The 24,486-nt window shown below is 28.9% G+C and overlaps 1 protein-coding gene and 1 long non-coding RNA gene across 5 annotated transcripts; one reads left to right on the top strand and one right to left on the bottom strand.

Moving 5' to 3' along the window:
- The first annotated feature begins 9,161 nt into the window (after positions 1–9,161).
- On the top strand, positions 9,162–9,647 carry LOC122583160. Its single transcript, XM_043755588.1, has one exon. The coding sequence runs from the start codon at positions 9,162–9,164 to the stop codon at positions 9,645–9,647; it is 486 nt and encodes a 161-aa protein (XP_043611523.1).
- A 372-nt stretch (positions 9,648–10,019) lies between these two features.
- On the bottom strand, positions 10,020–13,756 carry LOC122581721. Of its 4 annotated transcripts, XR_006321035.1 has the most exons (6): positions 13,598–13,756; positions 12,211–12,288; positions 12,099–12,120; positions 10,745–11,082; positions 10,404–10,563; positions 10,020–10,299 (listed from the first exon to the last, which is right to left on the bottom strand). It is a non-coding gene; the product is annotated as an uncharacterized LOC122581721 (long non-coding RNA). The 4 variants fall into 4 exon arrangements; XR_006321034.1 differs by lacking the exon at positions 12,099–12,120; XR_006321032.1 differs by having other exon boundaries at positions 12,099–12,288.
- Between the last annotated feature and the right edge of the window lie 10,730 nt (positions 13,757–24,486).

Here is a 24,486-nt window from a genome sequence, read left to right on the forward strand (position 1 = left end):
ATAGCATGAAATTTTAAGAACACTCATACAATTTTTATAATTTATCGACGTACGGTTTTTGATATAAAAGAGTTTGAATAAATTGGAGGAATAAATGATTTAAGGAAGAGAGAGAAAATAGATGATTAGTTGAGATTTGAGAAGAGAAAAATGGTATTATAGTTATTTTAAATAAATATAGAATAGATAAGAAAAATCTGATTTATAATATAGTATAGATTACCAAAATGTAAAAATTTATTGAAATACACTATACAACCAAGTGACCAACGAACCTAAAGGCCTTATAAAATATTTTTTGGTTTTTCAATTCTATTTTTTTTTTAAATGAAAAAGGTTTTAACTTTTCAAAAACATTAAAAGTTTTAAAAATACGTTATAACTAAAACACTAAAACATGTTAGGGATGTAAGAAAAGGGAAAAGAATGAAATGACAAATGAAAATGAAAAAAAAATAATGTTTTTAAGTTTTATATGACAAAATGGCAAACATTGTTTTTTATTTTTTTAAAAAATATTCTTAAAAACTATGATTAGTACGCATTTTCTGTTTTTCATGTTTTTTTTTTTAAAAACAAAAATGAAACACAATGATGTTTTCCATCCTAATATTTTTCACACTCATAATTCTCATTTTTTTAATGCAATTATTAAATGACTAAAATGATTACCAATCACTCAGGATTAATCTTTATATATATTATAAGATTGTTGAACTAATGACTTATTAACCAATTACATCGTTTGATTTCATCAAATTAACTTTTGAAGATGTCATCATTTAGATAAACTACAAATTAAAAATCTTAATAATCATTATCCAAATATATTATTATATTAATATTTATATTAATTTGTAGAAAAAGTCTCATTATTTACACTTTTTTGTTTTCCATCAATAATTTATACTTTTTAGCCCTGAATACTTAATTTATATTTATTTTTAGCCGTAACTTGAGAGAATTTTTTTAAATTTATAATCATTTAATTAAATAAATTTTTTTTTAACATATCAAATATTTTCTAAAAAAAATTATTTCAAAACCTAATGACTTAATAACAAATATTAGATTAGATTTTTATAATTATAAATATTAATATTTAGTTTAATATTAGATATAAATACAATGTTAGCTTTAGATACATATTCCAAACATAATAACAAATAACGATATACAACATCATTGTCTTAAACACAATAGGAATCACAGGATATAGGACGATCATAGAACCAAACACGATTTACAACAGAGGGTTACTTGAATCCTAAATCCAAATCAATATAAACTCCATTCAAAATTCATTCTATCTCTCAATAAAAAAGGTACATAATTTCTCCTTTTTCGTATATTAGTTTTGCATTTTAATGTTTAAAGTTACAGTTGTCACTCAAATCAAGAGTCCTAATTGTTATCAAGGAATATAAAAACAATCCTAATTGTTATCATATTATCATAGAACAAGTTATTGAAAATAAACCTATGCGTGTTATGAACGCGCATCATGATTAAATCCATATACCTAAATGTCAAGTACAAGATCACAAATATGTTTATATTTTTATTCTTAATTATCTTTCATAATAATATCACATTATGAGTACATCTGGTTTCAAAATATTCTATAATGGAGAAATTATTATATATAGCATGTGCCTTGTGGAATGACTACAGCAAACAATTTCATCAATATGTCTAGGCTAATAATGACAGTGACGAACCTATGATTATTGTACTATAACTTGCAAAATATAACACTTAAAACCGTATTTTTTTCAAAATTATAAGCTTTTATGACTTAAATGTATGAAGATCTAATATTGATAATATCGTAAATCTCCTGTCCAGTGTTGGATACGGGTCTAATATCTAGTTTATCCCTAAAAATCTTATGTCGATAAGCTAATTAAGCCAGGTAAGATACTTTAAAATTAAAGCAAGATATTCGACCGACACGATTTCTTCTTTTTCACATACATCCAATATGGTGGTTAAATAATCGGTACTTATCATTTCCACAAGTCAACAATATGTCCGTTTCACCGTTTGCAATCTACTACTAGTATAAATAAAGCTCCAACCCTCATCACAAATAAATATCTTGAAATATTTAGCAGCAAACATGAGAATTGTGCATCAAGTCAAGGCAAAGACTTGTGGTTTGAAGAGGTTCTTCACCAATGGTCTAAGATCCATAAAGTATTCATGCACAAGAGGTTGGTACAAAATTAGACATCCTCGTAGAGGGAGGACTCACCATCAACATCATCAGCGTCGTCACTAACTTTTACAGTCTGATGTAAAAATTATACGTTATGGCAATATATATTTCTACGTTCTAGCTTCGATTATTCGAAGTTCTAATCATGTAGTTAATACTATTGTTTTTTGTATTTTTGAACTTATTAAATGTGTGGTTTTGTTCATGTTTAGACTTTGATTTATAAGTTTGTGATGTAGTTGGTTATTTTAATTCAATAAAGCGTGTGTGTTTTTATAGATTTTGAAGATGATGTATTTTTAGTGTTAATTTTATACTTATATATTCGTTTGTGGTATTTGAATTCTGCAAGTCTCTAATTATTTGCCCACAGGATTCAGCTTTATATTAGCATGTTCATCGATCATCATAATAAATTTTAGATTTTGCTAATGATAGTTTTTGAATTGGTTGTAAACTTTTGTTTAACGGCAAAACTGCCAAAACAATGTTTAATCAATAACTATTTGCAAAAAGCGGGCTTTGCCTGATATCGAATTATGGATCGATAAAAGATCTTGCAAATTTTAGGAAACATAGGGAAGACACCCCGATGCCAATCAAAGATGACGACTGAATAAGTAGCACCCAACTTCATTTTTTATGGGTTTTATAAGTCTCTTGTCTATAGAAGTTGAGATTTAAACCATTTTTATTTTAAGTAAAACGTTGCTTTTAGGTTTTACACATATACCAAATATAAAAAGAACACCTCATGAATGAAAATGGAACTTTTGATTTCTATCTCCAAAAGCAAACTTTAAATTCCAAAGTATACGAGTAATTAGTACTCAACAAAACGAATTGAAAGCTAGTCAAATTATATGATGATGAACCACCTTTCTAATATACTTCTAAACAAATTGCAAGCCTGTTGAATTAAATATATGATGATGAATAACCTTTTCTTCTGCTGAACGAATTGCAAGCTTGTCGAATTATATGTTGATAACAACCTTTTAAGTACTCTAATGAATGAATTTTAAGCCAGTCAAATTATATTAAATGAGCATAACTTCACAATGAAAAACTTATCATAATAAATAAAAATAAAATAAAAGCAACTCATCATGCACGATTTAAAAAGCTTGCTAAAAAATAATTATATAGTTTGTATTTTTACTTAATTTTATATAGGTACACTTCATAAAATAATAATTGTAAATCTATTATATATTTAATATTTGTACTAATATTGCTTTTGGTTGGATTGTAAATATAAATGACATAGATTAGATTAAGGGGTGTATATGTAAAAGAAAATCCAATTTTATGATATTGGAAGTATATATGTACACGCGATGTGATGGTATTGACAGTAATAGTGACGGGTGGTGGTGGTGACGATGGGTGATAACGGAGTCAATGGTAACGGGTCGGGGAGGCGAGTGTGATTATTAATGTAAAAGTTTTTTATTTAAAAAGGATATTGTAACTATTTTAGGGATTTATGGTGTAAGTTATTTTATTAAGAATATTATAGGTATATTGTTAAATAAAAATTGTTGGTAGATTATAGAGCTAAGAGACAATTTTGGTATTTTAAAGTCTTTGAATGAGAAATACAGTTTTTTAAAAAAGAAATATAGAAGAAGTGGACTAAATTTTGATAAGGGATAGTGGAAGGGTCTATTTTAAAAAATGTTATGTCGATAAGGTAAATTATTTAAAAATTGAAACGAAATATTCGATCGACACGTTTTCTTCTATTTCACATGGATCCAATGGTTGTCATCAGTACTTATCACTTTTACAACAACATATTCCTTTATCTACTACTAGTAGTATAAATAAAGCTCCAACCCTTGTCACAATATATCTTGAAATATTTTGAAGCAAACATGACTAAAGTTGAGCATCAAATTAAGGCAAAGGGTTATGGTTTCAAGAGGTTCTTTACTAATGGTATAAATTCCGTGAAATATTCTTGCAAAAAAGGTTGGTACAAGATTAAATATTTTCGTAGAGGCAAGACTCATCATCATCATCAACATCATCAGCATCACTAACTTGTATAGTTTGTTGTGAAAATTAAACGTTTATGATATCATAATCAAAATTCATGATAATATATTTCGGCCTTTGAGCTTTGAAGTTCTATCGTGTAATTAATTCTATTTATTTTTGTATGTAAGCTTATTTTACGTGTGGATTTGTTCATGTTTAGATTTTGATTTATAAGTTTGTGATGTAATTGGTTTTATGGTGGATATTTCAATTCAATGAAGCATGTGTGTTAATTTGTGAATTATGATAATCATGTTTTAAAGTGTTCTTTTTCAGTATATTTTCGTTTGTTATCAATAGTCGAGTTATATACAAGACTTTCCCAGATTATTGATTATTAATAAATAGTTTCTATGTTTTAAAATTACATGTTCATCATCATAATAAAGTTGGATGTTGCTAATGATGGTTTTTTGGTTATACCTTGGTTAATGATATCCCAAACAAAAATTAGTCATCCACGATATATATATATATTTTGCTACACAATAAAGTAATTATTATTATGAATGATTAATTTGTGTTGGGTGGATATTACTTCTCTTATACCTTTTCTCTAAAGGAAAGTAATTATTATTATGAATGATTAATTTGTGTTGGGTGGATATTACTTCTCTTATACCTTTTTTATAAAAGAAATGATATTTGTACCACTATTTTTGATTAATCTATTACAGTTATGCATTAATAGTTTGTATAGTTAACTATATAATTTTGGTAGATTTATTAAAAATTGTGATACAAATATCACCTCTTTTTCTAAACGGCAAAACAGTGTTTAATCAAGAATCATTTGCAAAAAGCACCATTTGCTTAATATCGATCAATATGAGATGTTGCAAATTTTAGGAATATAGTAAATGAAAGATGAGCCTATAGAAAGACAACCCGATTGAAGGCAATATATGAGAGTTGACAAGGACTGGTGTTGAGTGATGGCCAACTATTTGAGACATTAATTAGTTCATTATTACTGTCAAAATAAACATCATTGTTATTACAAAATTTCTAGTATGTCGATCATACATGTCGATGAATAAAGAACTTATCGAAACTTCGAGGCCGCTTTTAATTATTCTAAATCGTTTAATGGTGATATATTATGAACTTTTAATGACAGTACAATATTTAAAATAAACAAGTTTAAAATTTTAATGTCAAATTCCTTTTTACATGTATCAACAAAAAGTTACAATCAATTCTAATCTTAGTTATTTTCCATTGAATAACAGATTTAGCACAAAGAGATCTCAAAAACACTCCTGTCCTAGAGACAACTGATAGAAACCAACTGCCTAATTCACTATACGAACGGTAAATATATTGTTCTTTTTAAACTGATCATGAAACAATTCAATTAACTTGTTAAAATTTCTTTTGTGTCATTGACAACCAATGTCAAAAAAAATTAAACACCATCAATGAGAAATAATCAATTTCGTTGCACATTGTCAATTTTAAAAGGTCGATTTTGGATTGCAAAGAGGGAAGGCCATAGCTTTTTGATAGAGACAAGTAGAAGATTTATGTTTTTTTGTTTTTGTAAGAGCACAAAAACGGTTATATATTATGGTAATCTATATCTATACTCCCTTATAAAGCAAACTAGTTTTAAGTCATTAAGAACTTAATAAGTCTAAAATGCCCCTCACCTTAAAACATCTTTCTATACCCACCTCTACAGTTGGACTAAACTACCCCCTGAATCTATCTCATTCTTAAAACAAAATTCCGCCACAACGTGCGGGTATTATGCTTGTATAATATTAAAGTATATTAATCTAACGAATAAAAGTTAAAAATTTATGAATTTTTTTAATGTCTATATTGATTTCAATTAAGTATAAATAAACTCTGTTATCTACAACAATAAATTTAGTAAATGATGTTTAGTATAATTAAATCTATATTTAATAAATGGAAAACACTTATGTGTATAAAATTTTTTGTATTTTTTCATATCAAATATCTATCTAGTTTTAAATTTTATAATAAATATACAACTTTTAATATATTTTTATAAAAACTTTTTTAAGGGTCTTTTTAGAATAAAACACTTAATAAATTTAAAAATAGTTTTTGGCATTGTCAAAGAAGATGCTCTAAACCACCTTACAGACTTGATAAATTGTAAAGCAATTTTGGAATAATAATCTAACATATCTCTTTGCGTGAATATATCAAAGAAGTAGTTTAAAAAAGGGCAAGAAACTACTAGACCGCCACGTTTTGTTCGATCTTGCATCCCATCAACCATCCAACGGCCGTTATATATTCTCGTTTCTCATTTTTGTTATATAAACAACTCAACAAATCTCCATTTGGTTGACATTACATTCACAGTATCGATCTCTCCAAAACTCTATAATAAGTCTTCCAAATCTTAAAAATTTGAGCACCAACAAACAAAAAATTAATGGGTCGATTTGAGCATCAAGTTAAGGCAAAAGCTTATGGTGTTAAGAGGTTCTTTAAAAATGGTTTAAAAACCGTCAAATATTCATGCAAAAAGGGTTGGTACAAGATCAAATACATTCGTAGATGATTTCTATCTTCTACCTTCGTTTTATGTTTTATTTTAGTGTGTGTGTTTTTTTGGTTCGTGATATTTGTAAAGGTGTGGTTTGTTCATGTTTATAGTTATGATTTATTATAAGTTTGTGATATACACTAATACACAAAGCCACAAAGGCATATATATATATATATATATATATGTGTGTGTGTTTTTTTTTATGGTGTACGTATCGATTGTATTTTAATTTGTATATAACTTTTGATGGTCACGTTAAGGTTTTGATTTATTCTTTTCTATTGCAACTTAAATTTTTGATTACTAGTTATTTTTAAGGTTTTAGAATGTAATTTTCACTGCATATAAGTTTTTAAATCAAAATATAAATAGGTTTAGGAAAGATGTTTTCTGAACCGGAAATTATTACGCAACAAAAAGTTAGTGCCCCTTCAAGTTAATTTCTTGATAGTTTGAAAAATCTTTGACCTTTCAATAAAAATAAATGGACAAAATTTAAAGATGCTTTTGATTTTCATTTAACTATCTAAGGATCAAGATTACTACTACCTTCCGTCCTATATTAAATATCCAATTTTGAGTTTTTTGTTTGTAACTTTAATCATAAATATTTTTTGTTTGTGTTATCTATTACTTGATGAAAGTTATATCAATGAAAAGTACATTGAAAACTCAATGCGTCCATATAAATTATATAAAGTTTTATATAATATATACTACTATATTTACGGTCAAAGTTTAAAGCAGAAGACTTGACAATTCAAAATTGAACATTTAATATGAGACGGAGGGAGTAATCATTTACCAATAAACTAAAAGAGAATTAAGGTATTTTTAAAACGACACGTGCCGTAATTCTAGACCGACACGTGTTATTCAATTTTTTTATAAGACTTAGAATTAAATTATAACTTTTATCTTATAGATACAAAACACATTATAACCTTATTTAATAGATCGTTTCTATTATTTATATTACTTATTATAGCTTAATAACATGGAGACTTCAAAAAATTGAGTTTAAGATCTAAAATCACAATGCTATTTGCCGTCATCTTTTATTCTTACAATTTTCGATTTTGATGTGATTTTTTAAACTTTAACTAAACATATATTATATTTTATCATTATTGTTTATCATAACTTAGCTTCGATGATCATCTGTTTACTTTAACCACAATTTATTTCATACTCACAAATTATATATGAGGCATATTTGATTTTTTTTTATATACAATTTATATAGTTATCGTACATCGTACGGGTATTAGGACTAGTATTAGGGTAAATTGGGAGAATCCTCTCCCATAAATATATATAAAAGTGAATGCGTAAATTGGAAAATTATGTATAAAGACAAAATTGAAATATTTTATTAATTACAAGAGGATTACGAGAAAAATATTAAATATTTTGAACTACATGTATATCGTATCCTCCACATGACGACCAGATAAGGTAAAACCAACCAAGATAAATGTTTTTATCTTTTAATAACATGCCAAAAACACTCAGAAAGATGATTTTAGTAAAAAGGTCGTGATTGTCGAAAGCTATATTCATCCAAGATATTAAAAAGCACAAATTCCTTAAGTCGTTGCACGATTTAAACACGGGATGGATACACCAATTACATGTTTTTTCCCGGTTATCCTGTCGTCGGATTAAAAAAAAAAATTGTTTAGATTGACAAATGAAGCTTTTAGGAAACATTAGGACTTACTGCGTTACCTGGTAAAATTGGACGATTAGCGAAATACCGATCGACCAAACCACATGAGTACCATCCGTAACAAAGTAGATCTATACCCGGTCGTTGACCGGGTTATGAACAATAAATTTATACTTTAGACTACGCGAAACATGTTCAACTTTGTATATAAAAATACCATAAATTGATAAAAGTACAAATATTCAACTTTTATTAGTCTATAATATCTAGTAAAATAAATCACCTCTCCTGTATTTATTTTCTTTAAACTTTCTACATTTAAAAAACCAAAAAAAAAACTCCACGTCAAATCATCCGTAACAAATAATTATTACCTATTACACTCTTTTGGAAAAAACCAATTACCTAAGACGTTTTCCAAGTAATTACTAATTAGCTACTGATTGTTCAAATTAGTATCATTACTATATTCCACGTCAAATCAAAATGTTAACTTTCTTAAAATAGTTGAGTATTCTAATCCATTTTAGACGTTACATATATACTTTAATACAATAAATCAATTTCACCGTAATCCCCTGCGTGACAAATTCCAATTTTTGACCCGGCCCATGTTTGTATATATTCACACATATTTGCTTTGTGTTTTAGACTTCATCGTCATATATCTCAACAAATTGCTTCAACAAATGGGAAACTATGCATCATCAGCATGTAATATCATGATCACTCCTAGACTAAAAAACAACAAATCAGCTAGAGTAATTTTCCCAACGGGCGAAATACGACAGTTTCATGAGTCAGTAAGTGCGGCAGAGATTATGCTCGAGTGTCCGAATTTCTTCTTGGTGAATTCAGAATCTTTGAGCATCAACAGAAGGTTTTCGGCTTTATCGGCTGATGAAGAGTTGGAGTCTGGAAATATTTACATCATGTTTCCAATGAGAAGGTTGAATTCCATGATTACCCCTGCTGATTTGACGGTTTTTTGGATGGCAGCTAATAATGTGGCTAAGCGGATTTCCGTGGGGATGTCTTTAGAGTCGGAAAATGAGGACGGGCAGATGAGGGTGGTGGCGAATGATTTGCCGGAGTTTAGTCACAGATTGGTTGTTTGTAGGTCAAGGAAGCCGTTACTAGACACAATTATGGAGGAGCATATTAGTTGTAGATGAGAAATTGAGGCTTGATTAATTTATGTTATGTTTTCTGGATTAATTTTCCTAGTAGAAAAGATATTTTAGTTTGACCCTCATGGCATAGTAGCCTTACATACTTGATGTAATTTTTGTGTTTGGTATCTTGCCGAAAGCTGAGTTTTAATATCTACTCGTAATTTTTTTGGTGTTAAAAAATATATATCTCAATTATCATTTGTTCATCTCCTAAATTTCCTAAATATTTGGGGACCTATTATGAGATTTATGGACACTATCTAATAATAAGGTGTATAGAAAAAATTATTATGGATATATATATATATATATACTATGTGAAACCCGTGCGTTGCACCGGTCTGTTTTATGTTCTACGTAATTTATTTTGAATGACATGCAAAAATAATGTTATAACAAAAACCGAATAGTTATAAGTAAATACACAGATATATATATTGATGAATATCCGAGAAATAAATGAACTATGTCTTACGTAAAGTAAATTTTTGTAACCATTGAATTCATTGTGGAAGTCGTTTGATCTATGACTTGTTGCAATTTGCCTTTTGATGTTGTTGACGTTGACTAAAGTCTCCTCATCAAATTTACCCCTTGAATAGAAGTTGGTTCAATCGTTTCTCCCTTCCTCTATGCTCCTCTTAACATCCACCTGTGCCATATTAATAAAACCAAAAATGCAAACATTCAATCTTCTAAAAAAATTAATAAATACTTAATAGTCTGTGTTTCATAAAAGGATATCCTCAACTTTACCACATAAATCAAACTCGATCAACTCAGCCCAGCCTACCCCTTTAATCTGGCCAATTCTAACGATCCTCATAAGGGTGGTATTTGATTCTTGCAGGGAGTCATTTCTACATATTGTATACTAAAGGTTTCCGCGTCACTTCCAATTTGATATCACATATGTCTAGAAATGATCATTTAGTTCAAGTTAGCAAAAGCTCACACAGAAACAATTTGGAGAGGAACTAAAGAACAACATTTTAGTAGACTTCTTATCTTGATAAAATCCTCTAGTTTATGTAAAACAAAAATAAGAAGAAAAAAACAACTTGTAATTAAATTAAATCTTCGGCAGAAACCATCACCTTCTACCATGAAGCTAATACGCCCGTTGTCTTTCTTTCTTAATATGCTCAGCCGTCACACCTTGTATTCTTTCTTAAAGGAGCACTTGCATCCTCACATGCAATATTGTAAAGTGTTTTATATAAAAGAGTGAGTTGAAAGGACTGTTAACAGAAAGACAAAGAAAGTTCACACTTCACAAACACGATTGTTCGAGTGACTTACCTGGATACCCGTAACTCCTTGAGACCCACGATACTTGCTGCTTGTTCCTATGCTATTTGATTTTCTTTTTAGACTATGATGGCTGAATGGCCCGTGACCCACATCATGGAGTAAACTTATGGATGCAGATAACCTTATGAAATAATGAAAACAGAAAGCATATCCAGAGCATCAGGGATTTTCTTTATTTAATTTTGGCATGATATAGCAGAGCATTAGGGAATTTCTTTATTTATTTTTGGATTTTTGTGATAGATGATTTCAGCTACATTTGCCTGATTGCCCAACATTTTGACCAAGTTTATAAACACAATTGACTTGAAAATTTCATAAAATTCCCTAAACTACCTTAGACTTTTCGAAATATTTAGTTATGGAGGTGACATTTACAACACTAACTCATACTTTATGAGGTTGAACATATGACAGTGTGAACTTGAGCCACTAGAGTACAGATAAGGTTTGGTAAACAGTGAAAATGTTGCATTGAATGTTAAACTTACTTGACAAACTTATTCACCTGAAAAGTGCCATTTCAGAAGGCATGAAATCTTCAATAAAGAATATATACACACACAAAGGATGATTAGACTCACTCCTATTAATTCATTATATCCAAAATATCATTCCAAATGTATCGTAATGATATCAAAAAAAAATATATTGATACCTAAATATTTTCTAAAATATTGAAGGGTGTATGTTTACACATCCACAAAAAAGGTACTGCAGTGTCGATGACTAAACCTAAACCTAACCCCAGTGTCAGAGGATATCCATTTTCAGTGTCAGAGGATAGCCACACCAGTAAACCTAAACCTAACACTATTAAGGCAGTGAACTAAATGCCCAAGACAAAAAAATAAGAAATACAAAATATAATCTATATAAAAAAGAACTTATGAACTAATATTAATGGTCTGGGACATCTACAATTAGATATACGACCCTCAAAGAAAACACAATGGCACTACCACATTTAAAAATAAAAATGTGAAACAAATGAATTCTAGAAATGACTTAGATAAAACAGGTTAAACTCAGACCATAATATGGTAGGGAAAATAAACAAACAATGCTGCAAGAAAGGCAGGCTTACATAGTCTAATACTCCAATTAATATAACTGTTAATGTCAAACTACACTTACCTAGTTACCTCGGCACATTAAGCTTCATGAAATTGAGATATATGCAATGTTTAGAGAGGTGAAAATGAGGCAGAATTTAAGCATTTGACCATTTGTTTAGAGAGGTGAAAACCTGCATTATATACATCCCTATCAATGGCGGAGCTTGGCCTATTTAGTAGAGGGTGCTGAAAGTCCCGGAACCAAATGGCTGCAAAATACAAAAAACTCATCAACAACTAACGAACTGGTAGCACGACAGCAGTTGTACTAAATGGCTGCAAAACACAAAAAATCTACAAATCTAAACAACTTAAGCCCTCAAATTTTATACAGTTAATGTAAATTCTTTGATATGAGCTATAAAACAAATAACAAAAGACATACATGTGAAAAACTAACACAAATTAAAACCGGAGTACACATATCGCTGCTTTTTTTGTAAAACTCTGTAGCACATAATTGTTTTCTAAGATGCTAAAGAATAACTATATAAATAGGCCATTATAGGAGCCAACCTAAACACCAATCGAAATAAATTTTAGAAACATATATGTAATGAATTATTAGAGAACCTTTGGCTGTATCTGAAATATATATTATTTCTCATATCAAAAATTCATCTAGCCACAGATTCTACCATTATATATGGTCTATAAAAAAAAAAATCCAAACACAACTTAACGTATTAACAACTTTAAGAATGTGCATTTTCAACCGTGTGCATCTAGTTAGAGACAATCAAAAACTAAAAAAAAAAACGTTTATGGAATATTTAATTCTTACATGAGCAAACAATACATGTACATTGTCAAATAAAAAAAAAAATAAACATTCACTGTCCATGTCAACAACCAATTAGCCTTATTGAGCAATATATATATAACCTATATTTATATATATATATATACACGTTCATAATGAAATACTACGAATACAGATCTAATAAGTTTTGACTTTTATGAGAATGTATCATAACTTCAAGAACAATAAAAAAAAACCCAAGTGTAATGGTTCCAACGTTCTCACCACTATCGTCCAAAACAAAACGAAAGTGAAATCGGAACGAACCTATACTTTTCATTTGGTTCTCCTATCTAGTCACGAATCACGTTAATTAATAAACTATATGATACAATGATGATCAGATGCTTTACAACTTCAAAAATGACAAACGCTAAGCCACAGTTTCAACAAAACGATATTTATACAGTTTTTACAATCACAATTTGCAAATGAAAAACGTAGAATTCTACTAAATATTACACATAACCAATAAAATGAATAGCTTCAAACCTAACATTAATTAGTTATATATCGCTATTCTGTAAAAAAAAAATTAATACATACATACATACACATATCGATCCTGCAAGTTTTTAATATTAATGATATATATCTCCAAAACACAATTTTATTAAAATATGATTTATATATACAAAACCCAAAACCCATATTCAAATACGATAAATACAAATTAATTAAACTACTATACAGTGAAAGGATAAAAAAAATTTAACCTGGATGAAAGAATTGAATTTCATGAAATTGACAATGGATATAAACAAAATTAGAATGTTGCAACGATCATATATATATATATATTATAGACTTCAGCCATTGAATTTGAAACCCTAAATCGTTCAAATTTAGGGATTTGAGGAAGAAAATAGGAAAGAAGATACACTGATGGAAACCGATCTGGGATAATTATTTCCTAAACTTATGTAACAAAGGAACGATGATTTATTAATTATGGCTTTCCCAATTTAAAACAAAACCAATATTGGTTTAGCTGGTAGATATGCAACGATGAGATTCGGGAGGTCTCGGGTTCGAAACCAACCCTCTATTTTTTTAGTAAAGGCTAATTTGTGGCTTATATTTGCTTAAGTGGACATCACATCAGCAAAGAAATTGCCTACATCGATGCCATGGCGAGCTGAGAGATCGCCACGTGAGCACTTTTCGATAGACTTTTATATTTTATATATATATATACTAGGTTTTTGACCCACGCAATGCGCGAGCTGTATAAAAAACTATATAATACACTTTATATATGAAGAAACGATAGCGGACATATTTAATTAAAATTACGTGATGTGAACTATATAAATAGTTTAGTAATATATAAACATATGGTTGAACAGAAATAGATTCAACCAAAAGCTTGACAAAATATGAACTTAATAGAAGGACTTAAGCTATACTTTAAATTATTATTAAGAATTTAGTAATATGTTTTTCTTCTAGTAATTCTAGTAATTTGTCTTTTGTTGCCACTAAATGATCTACATCTAGAACATGTATCATGTAGTCGTCTTGTTACAACATAACTCAAAGACATACAATTTGATCCTTAATTTAGAGTGACAATTCCACTACATTTCTCTCCAAAAAAGTTAAAAATCACATGAAAAATTACAATTGGCTGGATATATAATTCAAAGAGAATAATTTGACTATGCCTTGTGTGTTGAGTGTTCTTCTTAACATCCAAAAAGTAAAATAGTTATATTCATTTGAAGGTGTTGCTGCGATTTTTAGAATTGGATTATCAACACTATGGTGGTTTTAATTTTTGTTTAATCTAATTGACTAATCCAGAAGAGGTAGAATGTGTCGTTCCAAAAAAGAAAGAAAAAGAAAATTAGGATGTAGAATTTGGTTTAATGGTGGGGTAGGTCTCGGACTCCAGGTGATTTACAATTACTTGAATTTATATGACTCAAATTTTTTTTTTGGTTTAAAATGAAACCCTAAGGGTTTTTGTTAAAGTGTATTAATTAGTTTTACGTTTACCATAAAACTCATCTTATTTGTACTTACCGGTTATTGGCAAAGAAGAAGGTATACACCAAGGTAGTTTTTATACTTAAAAGAGGATATTGTTTATTAAAACAAAAAGTTTAAATTTGGAACATATATTCAAGGTGTAGTTAATATAATATTAAGATTTATGAGTTTCGATGTTATCTTTTAATTAATTAAATTTATTTTTTACACTTAATTTGTTTTATTTATTTGTGTTATTTTTGTATATTCATATAATTTTGAGAACTTCCATATAATCATCATAAGAAAAAAAGGAAAAGAACTTTATGTAATGTTGAATAAAAAAGATAATGAAATATCATTAGATATAGACGTGATTTTTTAGTTAAAGAGAAGATATCATTTTATCTAATGAGAAGATTTTAGATTTCTACAATATATTTATTTATTTATTAATTAATTAATATATATAAGTTCATTTTTTTTCTAAATGTATAGTTTATTTTTGAAAAAAATATGGAGTTGACACATAGGATAAAATCCTATGTGGTATTTTTTCAATATAGTTTTAGATTGCAAGATGGCTTTAAAAAGCTTGATTAACTACTTTTTTATAAGAGTTATATATATATATATATAGATGGCGGTTTATGTGTCAAACTCTGAGAGACGAACGATGTAAAAACGCCACGTAGGAAAAAGATGATGTGGCGAGTAAAGAGGTATGTCACATCATCGCTTGAAGATAGAGAATTATATATATATATATATATATATATATATATATATATATATATATTCGAATCACCTCTTTATCGAGAAATAGTCTAGAAGTCATAGAGGGGTTTTAGCAGGGCTGTAATTACTTGCTTAATTACCTACTGACCTTGTTGGTCAGAACCTAAAAGTGTCACAAAATTTACGCTTATAGGCAGAATACAGGATAGATAAATTTCAATAAATTTCCAAGTGTAGTGTACTGTATGTCAGTAGGGCTTTGCCAAATAATAAAACATGAAAATAATCTAAAATCGGGCCATTACAATAGATGGTTCTTTCATTTGACCAGGCCCAATAAATGTTAAGCTACTGCCCATTTCTGGCCCATACTAACTTATCAAAATTAAGATTTTTATTCAACCTATTTGCAACAGTTCAACTAGTAACTTCTAGCAACAGGCTAACGTTTACATCTACAAAAGTACAAAGAAACCATCGATTATTGGATCTAATTGAACCTTCTTCAAGTATCAGATTTATGTAATGAGAACAAGTTTTTAAATACCATGTTATGAAGTTGAAATGGATGTAAACCCGTGATCTATTTTTCTAAAAAATATATCCTCCACAATATAGTTTCCATGAAACATGTGAAAATGAATGATGCCAATAAACTCAAAAACTATCTAGCACACATACTCGTGGTTCTATTTTTTATAATATTTTTTTCCCTTTCAAAATCAATGACTGTATGTGACCAATACCACTATCGTTCATGGTGGTGTAACAGAATCGAAGTCTCGTAGCTGAATTAAAATTTCTGTTTCTTTTAGAAAGGGTTGTCTTTATAAGTATAACAAATGAAATAAAAAGATTAAAAGTTAAAAGTATACAAGTATACAACATTATATAAAACACTATGCACTATAAGTTTCAGGTCATGAGCTATATTACGGTCTTAGTCCTTTTATCTTCAATGTGAGTGGCTCTCAATTTTTAGGCAAACTCCAGCAGAAGTTTGATGTTTTTTTTTTTTTTAACAGGACTTAATAGCTAAGAGACATTACAATAACATCCAATTGAGCAGTATGCGGATCTCGAACCATGCATTTCCGGTATTAAACCCATAAATTTTAAAAAATCCCAGTAATCTACTCTACAATTATAAAAAGTGGGATTTAAACGCTGATTAAATTTCCTAAAATTTAAGACCATACCAAAGGCTATCAATCCCATTGACGTGGAGAGGTTTGAATCTTGAAAGTACAAGTTTCATTTTTTTTTAATTACTTTTCTTCTTTTAATCTTTAATTTTTTAACCTATCTTCCTTTCATCTATGCAATTTATAGTTAAACACTTAAACGTGTTCTAACAAACAAAAGAGTATATATAATTACATGAAACCCTTAGATAACTAGATCTATACCCGGTCGTTGACCGGGTTAGATCGTATATATATATATATATAAATTGAAGTCTTTCTTTCTTTTTATATTCTCAAGCGAGAATCCCACACAACAAAACTTATTTATATTTGGCAGAAGGATTTTTATATGAAGAGTACTTTAAGCTTTTTCTTTTCTTTTTATTGGTCTTCAAGTCTAACATTATTTTAATTTCATTAGCTATGTAAATTATTATATTTAAACTGAAATTGTAAATACATGATATTTATATAACATTTAAGAGTTACCATGTTCAACAAAAAATTGACTTTTAATTTTAAAGGCTAGGATTGTTTTGTGTTTTTAAATGGTCTAGATTAAAGCTTGAATTTATTTTTTTTCTCTTTGTAGCATGAGCCATCCGGTCGGTGACCGGGTTACCAAGTAATTTAAAAGTTTTTACCCAAAAAAATAAAAATTTATTATGAAATTAAGCATGATGTTAAAATAAATTTTAAATATTATACATTTTTTATATAAATAATACATATAGTCGGTTGAATATATATTTATATATATTATCAATACTTCACCGGGAAAATGGGTTAGGGTTGTGATATCTAAACCTGAAAACCCGCCAACTTTGTTTTTTGTGTCGGTTTAACCTTTTGGGTTAGTAAGTCAACCTGGCAACCCATAAATATTTAAAATTTATACGATATTAACTCATTTGATTCAACAACCTACAACTTATTTGACTTAAACTTAAACATAAAAGCAAACCTCACTTTTTACACAATCGATGACCAAATAAAAATGTTTACACATGTTCGACCTGCCAACCCAGATTACTCAAAACAATCCATTTGATCAAAAACCAGCCAATTTGACATGTCAATAAAAAATAACTCATTTGACCTAAAACAACTCGTTTGACGTGTCAACCCATGTATTAATCGGGTGATTGGGTCGACTCAACTTTGTTAGGTTTAGAAACTCTTCAACCTTTCAACCCGATCCTCTTGACCTGGAGGATCGGGTCATAGAGAAAACTTATCTTTTGTACTATTTTATTTTATCTTGACCTGGAGGCAAAACTCTTTTTTTTACAAAAACCTTTTACACATTTTTATATCTTTTTTTATAAAAAAAAAAAGTTTTTAGAACACACTATTAGAGATGCTTTAAGGTTCGTTAAAATTTAGTAGTTTTAGAAACCTTAAGTACCTATTTAGTTTTTCACCGAATGACAACCATAAAAATGTTAAATAATGTGCAGCGTTATTTTTTCATGTATAAAAAATGTTCAACTATATATGACATTAGTGGGAGATAGTCCAATATGCTTTATATATAAATATGCATGTTATAACTTTTTCATGTTTTCATGCACTTTTTTATTATATTTGTCTATTTTTTGTGATAAAAATTAGTATTTGTCTAATTATTGTGGTGTAAATTTTGAATTTATTTTATTTTAAATGACGCATGGGTTTTTCTTAAATGATGATTATATATACCATTGAATTAATAAGTATAATGTCAATATTAATGTTCAAAAAAAATAAATATATTGTCAATATTACATATGTATGTCACCGAGAAGTTTTTTTTAGATGGTTTCATGGGATTTTATTGCTTGCAAGTTTGCTTTAAGTTTTGTTTTTCTTTTTATAAATAAATAATCTTTCTTTTAAAACTCATTATTTATTGAAAATGTGATTTCTTCCTTCAAGTCAGATGTCTTCATTCAAATCAAATGCGATTTTTTTTTCACTATTTGAAGTGATTGGTGTCTTCAAATCCTATAAAAAAAAACATAAAAACTGAATATTAGTTAACATTACGTAATTATATAGAGTAATGTAACATACAAAGAGCATATGCATATTGACATTTTGCATGACATGAAATGCTATGATTATGAAGAAAACATGAAGAGATATATATGAATGTAAAAGACATTACTTTTTTCATCATCTTATTTGAAAATTATAATTGTATTGAAATGAAAAGAAGATAATTGTACTATATATAATGGTATAATAAAATCTTCTTAACATTTATAAGGATTTATTATTAATTTTAAATTTTGACTTTTCCTTATATATGTTGTACAAAACACCACTTTAGGCAATATTATGGTGTAATATTTTTGTTTCTAAATAAATGTGGACAAGTACTGGTAATTCGAAATTCGAAAGAGGTGTGATATAGTCAATGGTTTAGTACAAAATAGTTGTCAAATTATATATACCACATTTCTTATTGATAGTTTGACTTTTTAGTTTGAATAATTTGACTTTTAATTTAAAGGGTTAAGATTAAATTTAATTGTGAATTTGAATGGTTAAGGTTACTTTGGTTAACTTATTTTTTTCTCTTGGCTATGGAAGCCGTATATATATATATAATTATTGATTCTCTTCGTTCATTTCTTCCATGTATTTTTTCAATGACATGTATATATATGTGTGCGTTCGCAAAGAAAACATTTAATAACAACGAAAAGTTATGACATTCATGTAAAACCTATGCAGTTTCGTGAAGAGATGGAACCAGAAAAATAATTTCGATGATGCAAATTAGAATGTTAGTCCTACTATTTGTATTTATTTGTTATATTTAATTCTTTTATAGGGAAAAAAAAATACAAATATATATTTAAAATGAAAAAAATTACCTTATGTCAAAGTTGGGCTTAGAGCAGTTGCTCACACTATCCTAATGCTAAATCCGCCCATAGTTATGTGACAATACTTAAATGGTCTGACACACGTAATACTTAGAAATTAAAATGATGACACATGTAATCCAAAATAAGAGGTTGGATAAATGCTTAACATTTTTGCCTCTTAAGACAGGATTTAAGAGTTCTATTCACATGTGTTGCAAGGCAAGATGTCCTGAATTATCTTAGATGGAACTTGAAAACAGTCTCTCTACACCGTCGTGGTAGGTTAAGGTTGTTTACATCTTAACTTCCCTATACACCATCAAAATATTGAGACTCGGATCCCGTAAAAAACGTCTTTAGGTGTTTATTTGCTCACTTTTACTCACTTTCTATGTATTTTTTTTATTCTTTTTTTTAACAGCTACTCACTTTCTATGTAATGCAAAATTCTATGTTTGTAACTAAAAAAGTGTACTTTCATAGTTGTTTTTTTCAAAGATCAAATCGGTAAAAGATGAGTAAGAATAAGCGAATTTTGGGGCTTTTCTTTTTTAATGAATTAAAATGTTTACATAACTTTTTAAAACATACAAAATATATATACGAGGTTACTTTTAAAAATATTAATATTATATCAAACACACGGTATATATTTCCACTGTATAACTTTAAACCTTTACTTTTGCTTGAGCATTGTAAAAAGAAGAAAAATGAAAGGAAAGGGAGGTGACCAGGACTGACAACAAAAACAAAAGACGTTTAACTTTTACACGCCATCCCAGCATAGTCCCTACTGTTCTAAAATCCCCTCTCTATACACTAAACTCTAAACTTTGTGTGCACCACTTTTTTCTTCTTTCTGACATCTCTTCTAAACCCTTTTAGCTTTTTCGTTTGTTTTCCCATAATTATCTCCTATATTTTCCGAGGTGTTTTACCTTTTCCCATTTGGATTAGATACAAAGTTTATAAAGTGAAAACACTAGTATCTTGAATAGTTCTTTGTTGGTCACCTGGTTTTCCTCTTATGTACAAATGTTCAATACCTACGTGCACTTTAACATATTTGAAAGATAACCTAAAAAATGATGTAACATTATAAATTAAAAGTAAATATAATCTTTTTTGTCTAAAAGTGAAAAAAAAAAAAAAAACTTTCATTTTTCACATAATCTAAATTAAAAAAACCTTATCTGTTGTCTATACTTGTTTATTTCAAACGCACAGTGCTAAATCTACAAAGTTCTTCGATTATTACACTACAAGGAATTCAAAATAAAAATATACAAACAGAGGGGTGTCCCCGAATTTCTTTTGGTAACAATGTTGGAATTGACAAATGATATGCACAAAATGTACATACGAAGCCAAATGCAACAATATTTCATGATCGAAAGATTATATTGGGAAATGAAAGTAAGATAGCACAGCATTATATTATGACCTTATTAGAAAGTTACAATTTATTATTATTATTAGTTTTTTTATTGAAAGGATACATTTTCACAAGAACACCAATTTGCCGAAAACTATGGGATCGAAGTGGCAAAGAATTACAATGAATCATGATATACATTTAACCGTTTAATCGTTTTCTATTTAAGTTTGGTGATTAATTTAGGAGCCTTCACTTTCACGCTCCCTTCAAGTTGAGAGTTGGATGAAGATTTGACTTTTGATTTTTTTTTTCTTTTTCTATATATATATATATATATATATATATTACAAAGCTAACTAAGTAGGGGTTGGTTATTATTAAATAAATATTAAAGTAAACAAATAAGACAAGATCCAGACCCTTAGATCATGATAAAATTGATGCACAAAAATTCACAAAGCATGAGTATATGTATTGATGCACGATAAGTTTCGTGGTGCACGCTGATTTTCAGTGAAGAAAAACCAATTTTTTTTATTTTACTTTAATACTTGTTTAATTATACCCAAAACCTAGTTAAGTATTATAGTGTTGTGCGTTAAGTAATATCTTTATGTGGCGTCTTTTACGTGACTGCCTACCGCCACGATTAAATCTCAACAGTAAAGGTTTGGATATCAATGACATTTTTTGCCCCTTATGCCAACATAATGTTGAATCTATTGAGCATCTTTACTCGGAATGCACATTCTCTACTCAGTTGATGCAACTCATTGTTAATTGGCTCAACATTGATTTGCCTAATTCCAGTCCGAAGTTGCTGCTAGAATGGATTCAGGCTTCTCAATACTCATATAGATTCAAAAGAATTTTGGAAGCTTCTTGTTTCGTGTGGTGATGGTCGCTTTGAAAATACATAAATCAAGTCGTTCACCGGTCTATTGTTGAGTCTTATAGTGATGTGTTCCACTTTATTGTTTCTATTTTGTATTGTTGGTTATCTAGTCGTGATAGAAAGAATAGTTTCTCATGGCCTCTTTTGGCGATGAGTCCTCTAATTTTGTAATTGTAATTAATCTTTTTTTGTCTAGCCGCGTTGCCAAAGCATTATAATAAAAGTCGTTAAAAAAAAGGAGAACAAAATCCTTGAGGCGATGTATATATACTTTTCAAGAAAGCTTTGGATGTCTTCATTTGAAATTGTGTTGAAGGTAAAATATAAAAATATAAATGCCGAGAAGATTTAATAAGTACGTAATATTTTGTTTACTAGCAAAGTAGAGTTTTGTTTTTCTTTACTTTATTTATAATCAAATTATATAAGTTCAAACATATTGTCAGTCTCAAGGGAACCGTCCAAAATTATGCAGTAGTACTGTATTTTTCATATCCAAAGACAGACCAAGACGAATGCATGACCATACAAGACCTACCATAACCGAAGAGTCATAGGAATGACAAGAGGACCACTAAAAGTGTGGTTAGTTTTTACCCGAAAAATATGCTTAAATGTCAAAGTTTTGATTCTATTTTGGCTGGATAGTATGTTTGAATCATGATGACATATTGACATTTGTTGATTATAATTTATGATATCGATAAAATCTTTCATATCTAGTTTAACTTTCATTAATCCATGTTTATTTTCTTCAAAGATGAAAACTCACTTAACAAAGAACAAATGGATTCCACAGTGTCGAGATAAAAGGGTATGGTGAACGTGTCTCGCGACGCTTTCGAACAATATTTAGGCGTTAACAATATTCTTAAAATCAAAGTTGTATCATTCTAATTCTTGTTATCATTTATTTTTGTGTATATGCCTAAAGAATAAGAAAAGAAAAAAAATAAAAAGAAAAGATAAAAAGATTTTAAAAAAACGACATTGAACGGGATACGAATCATTTAAAGTTGGATCATTTTTATCTTTGTATTCAAATCAAAATTTAAGATTCAAATTTTTGATCTTTTAGTTTAACCATTGATTATTTAAAAGTTAATTAGATGTTTCTCTAACTTTACCTATAAAATTAAGCAGGATATCTATCCCATAGAACGACATGTAGACATTGGTTATTTGGTTGTTGTAATATATAGATTTGAGCTTTCAATGTGTTTTCATGGTGGATTGTATGGAAATTAAGGATAAAAGGCGGAGAGAATAGATAAATCAATAAGTCATACGGATAAATTTGGGTAACAGGCTTAATTTATACTTTTATACTCAAGGAACCGCCTCCTAAAATCTCAAATTACAACTTCAACCTATTAAAAATACCTACTTTCTTTACTCATTAACTTAAACAACTGCACCCAATATACCTATAATACTCTTAACAATATAATTAACAACATAAACTCATCAATCCATAAAATAACTACACTAACTCATTTAACATCAATTACTTTTACATTTATCACTATTGCTACCCTCACCACCCATCTCTGCCACCACCTGTCGCTACCGCCGACGCCACCCATCGCCAGTGTCGCCGCCAAGACCACTCCACGCCGCTACACCATCGTCGACGCAGTGTATGGGCATATGACTCATTACAAAATGTAAGTTTAAGGATAATTATACATTTCACCTATTAACACTAATACGCTTTCCACATATTAGAATGTTACAATTTAGCAACATGAATTATATTTCTAACAGTTGTTCGATCCCGAACTATTTTATGCAAAAGAAGTCAGATTTAACACAAAATGACGCTTATGACAACAGCGAACGACGAAAAACACCCCACGGGGTGTGATTCAAGTATCTGCATTCTGAAACCTGTTTGCTCAATCAATCAATTAAAGTAATGTAAGTTAATAGAATCAATATAGATATGAAAATGGTAAAAGGGAAGAGTCAAAAGGAAAATAGTGGCAAAAGTACATAAAATAATACAAAAGTGAAAAAAGCTGCAACACATCTGAATTGATGGATGCCCGTTGAAAACAAAATGTCAAACACTAGCATTTGTTATTGGGACATGGACCTATGCTTTGCTTTTTGCTTGCTACCAAACCCCACTAGTTTTCTTCTTCAGCTCACTTTCTCGTCTTTATCCCCCTATTTTTTAACTTCAAATCATGTGCTATTTACCTTAATTTACGGAGCGGTTAATAAAACTTATTGACAACAAATTTTAAAGAAGATTGAGCGGTTAATAAGATTATCTTCAATTGAGTGTTCTTGAGCAACATCTTTAAAAATTTAACCCTTAGACTTTAATTTAAAAGTCAAAATTCGTAACTTTACTAGTATATTTGGAAACAATTTTAAGGGATCTCAATGTCATTAATAATGAAGATCAAAGTGCCTTGGCGGCACAATCGGTACTCAAGGAAAAATCCCAAAACTTATCCTTCATGAGAATCGAACTCAAAATCTTACGTAAAATCGAAAATGCCTCAAAGTAACTCAATTGATCATTACTAACCCAATTTATTGTTTTGATAAATATACTGAAAAT

This window comes from Erigeron canadensis, chromosome 9 (genome assembly GCF_010389155.1).
Source record: "Erigeron canadensis isolate Cc75 chromosome 9, C_canadensis_v1, whole genome shotgun sequence".
NCBI classification, from domain to species: domain Eukaryota; kingdom Viridiplantae; phylum Streptophyta; class Magnoliopsida; order Asterales; family Asteraceae; genus Erigeron; species Erigeron canadensis.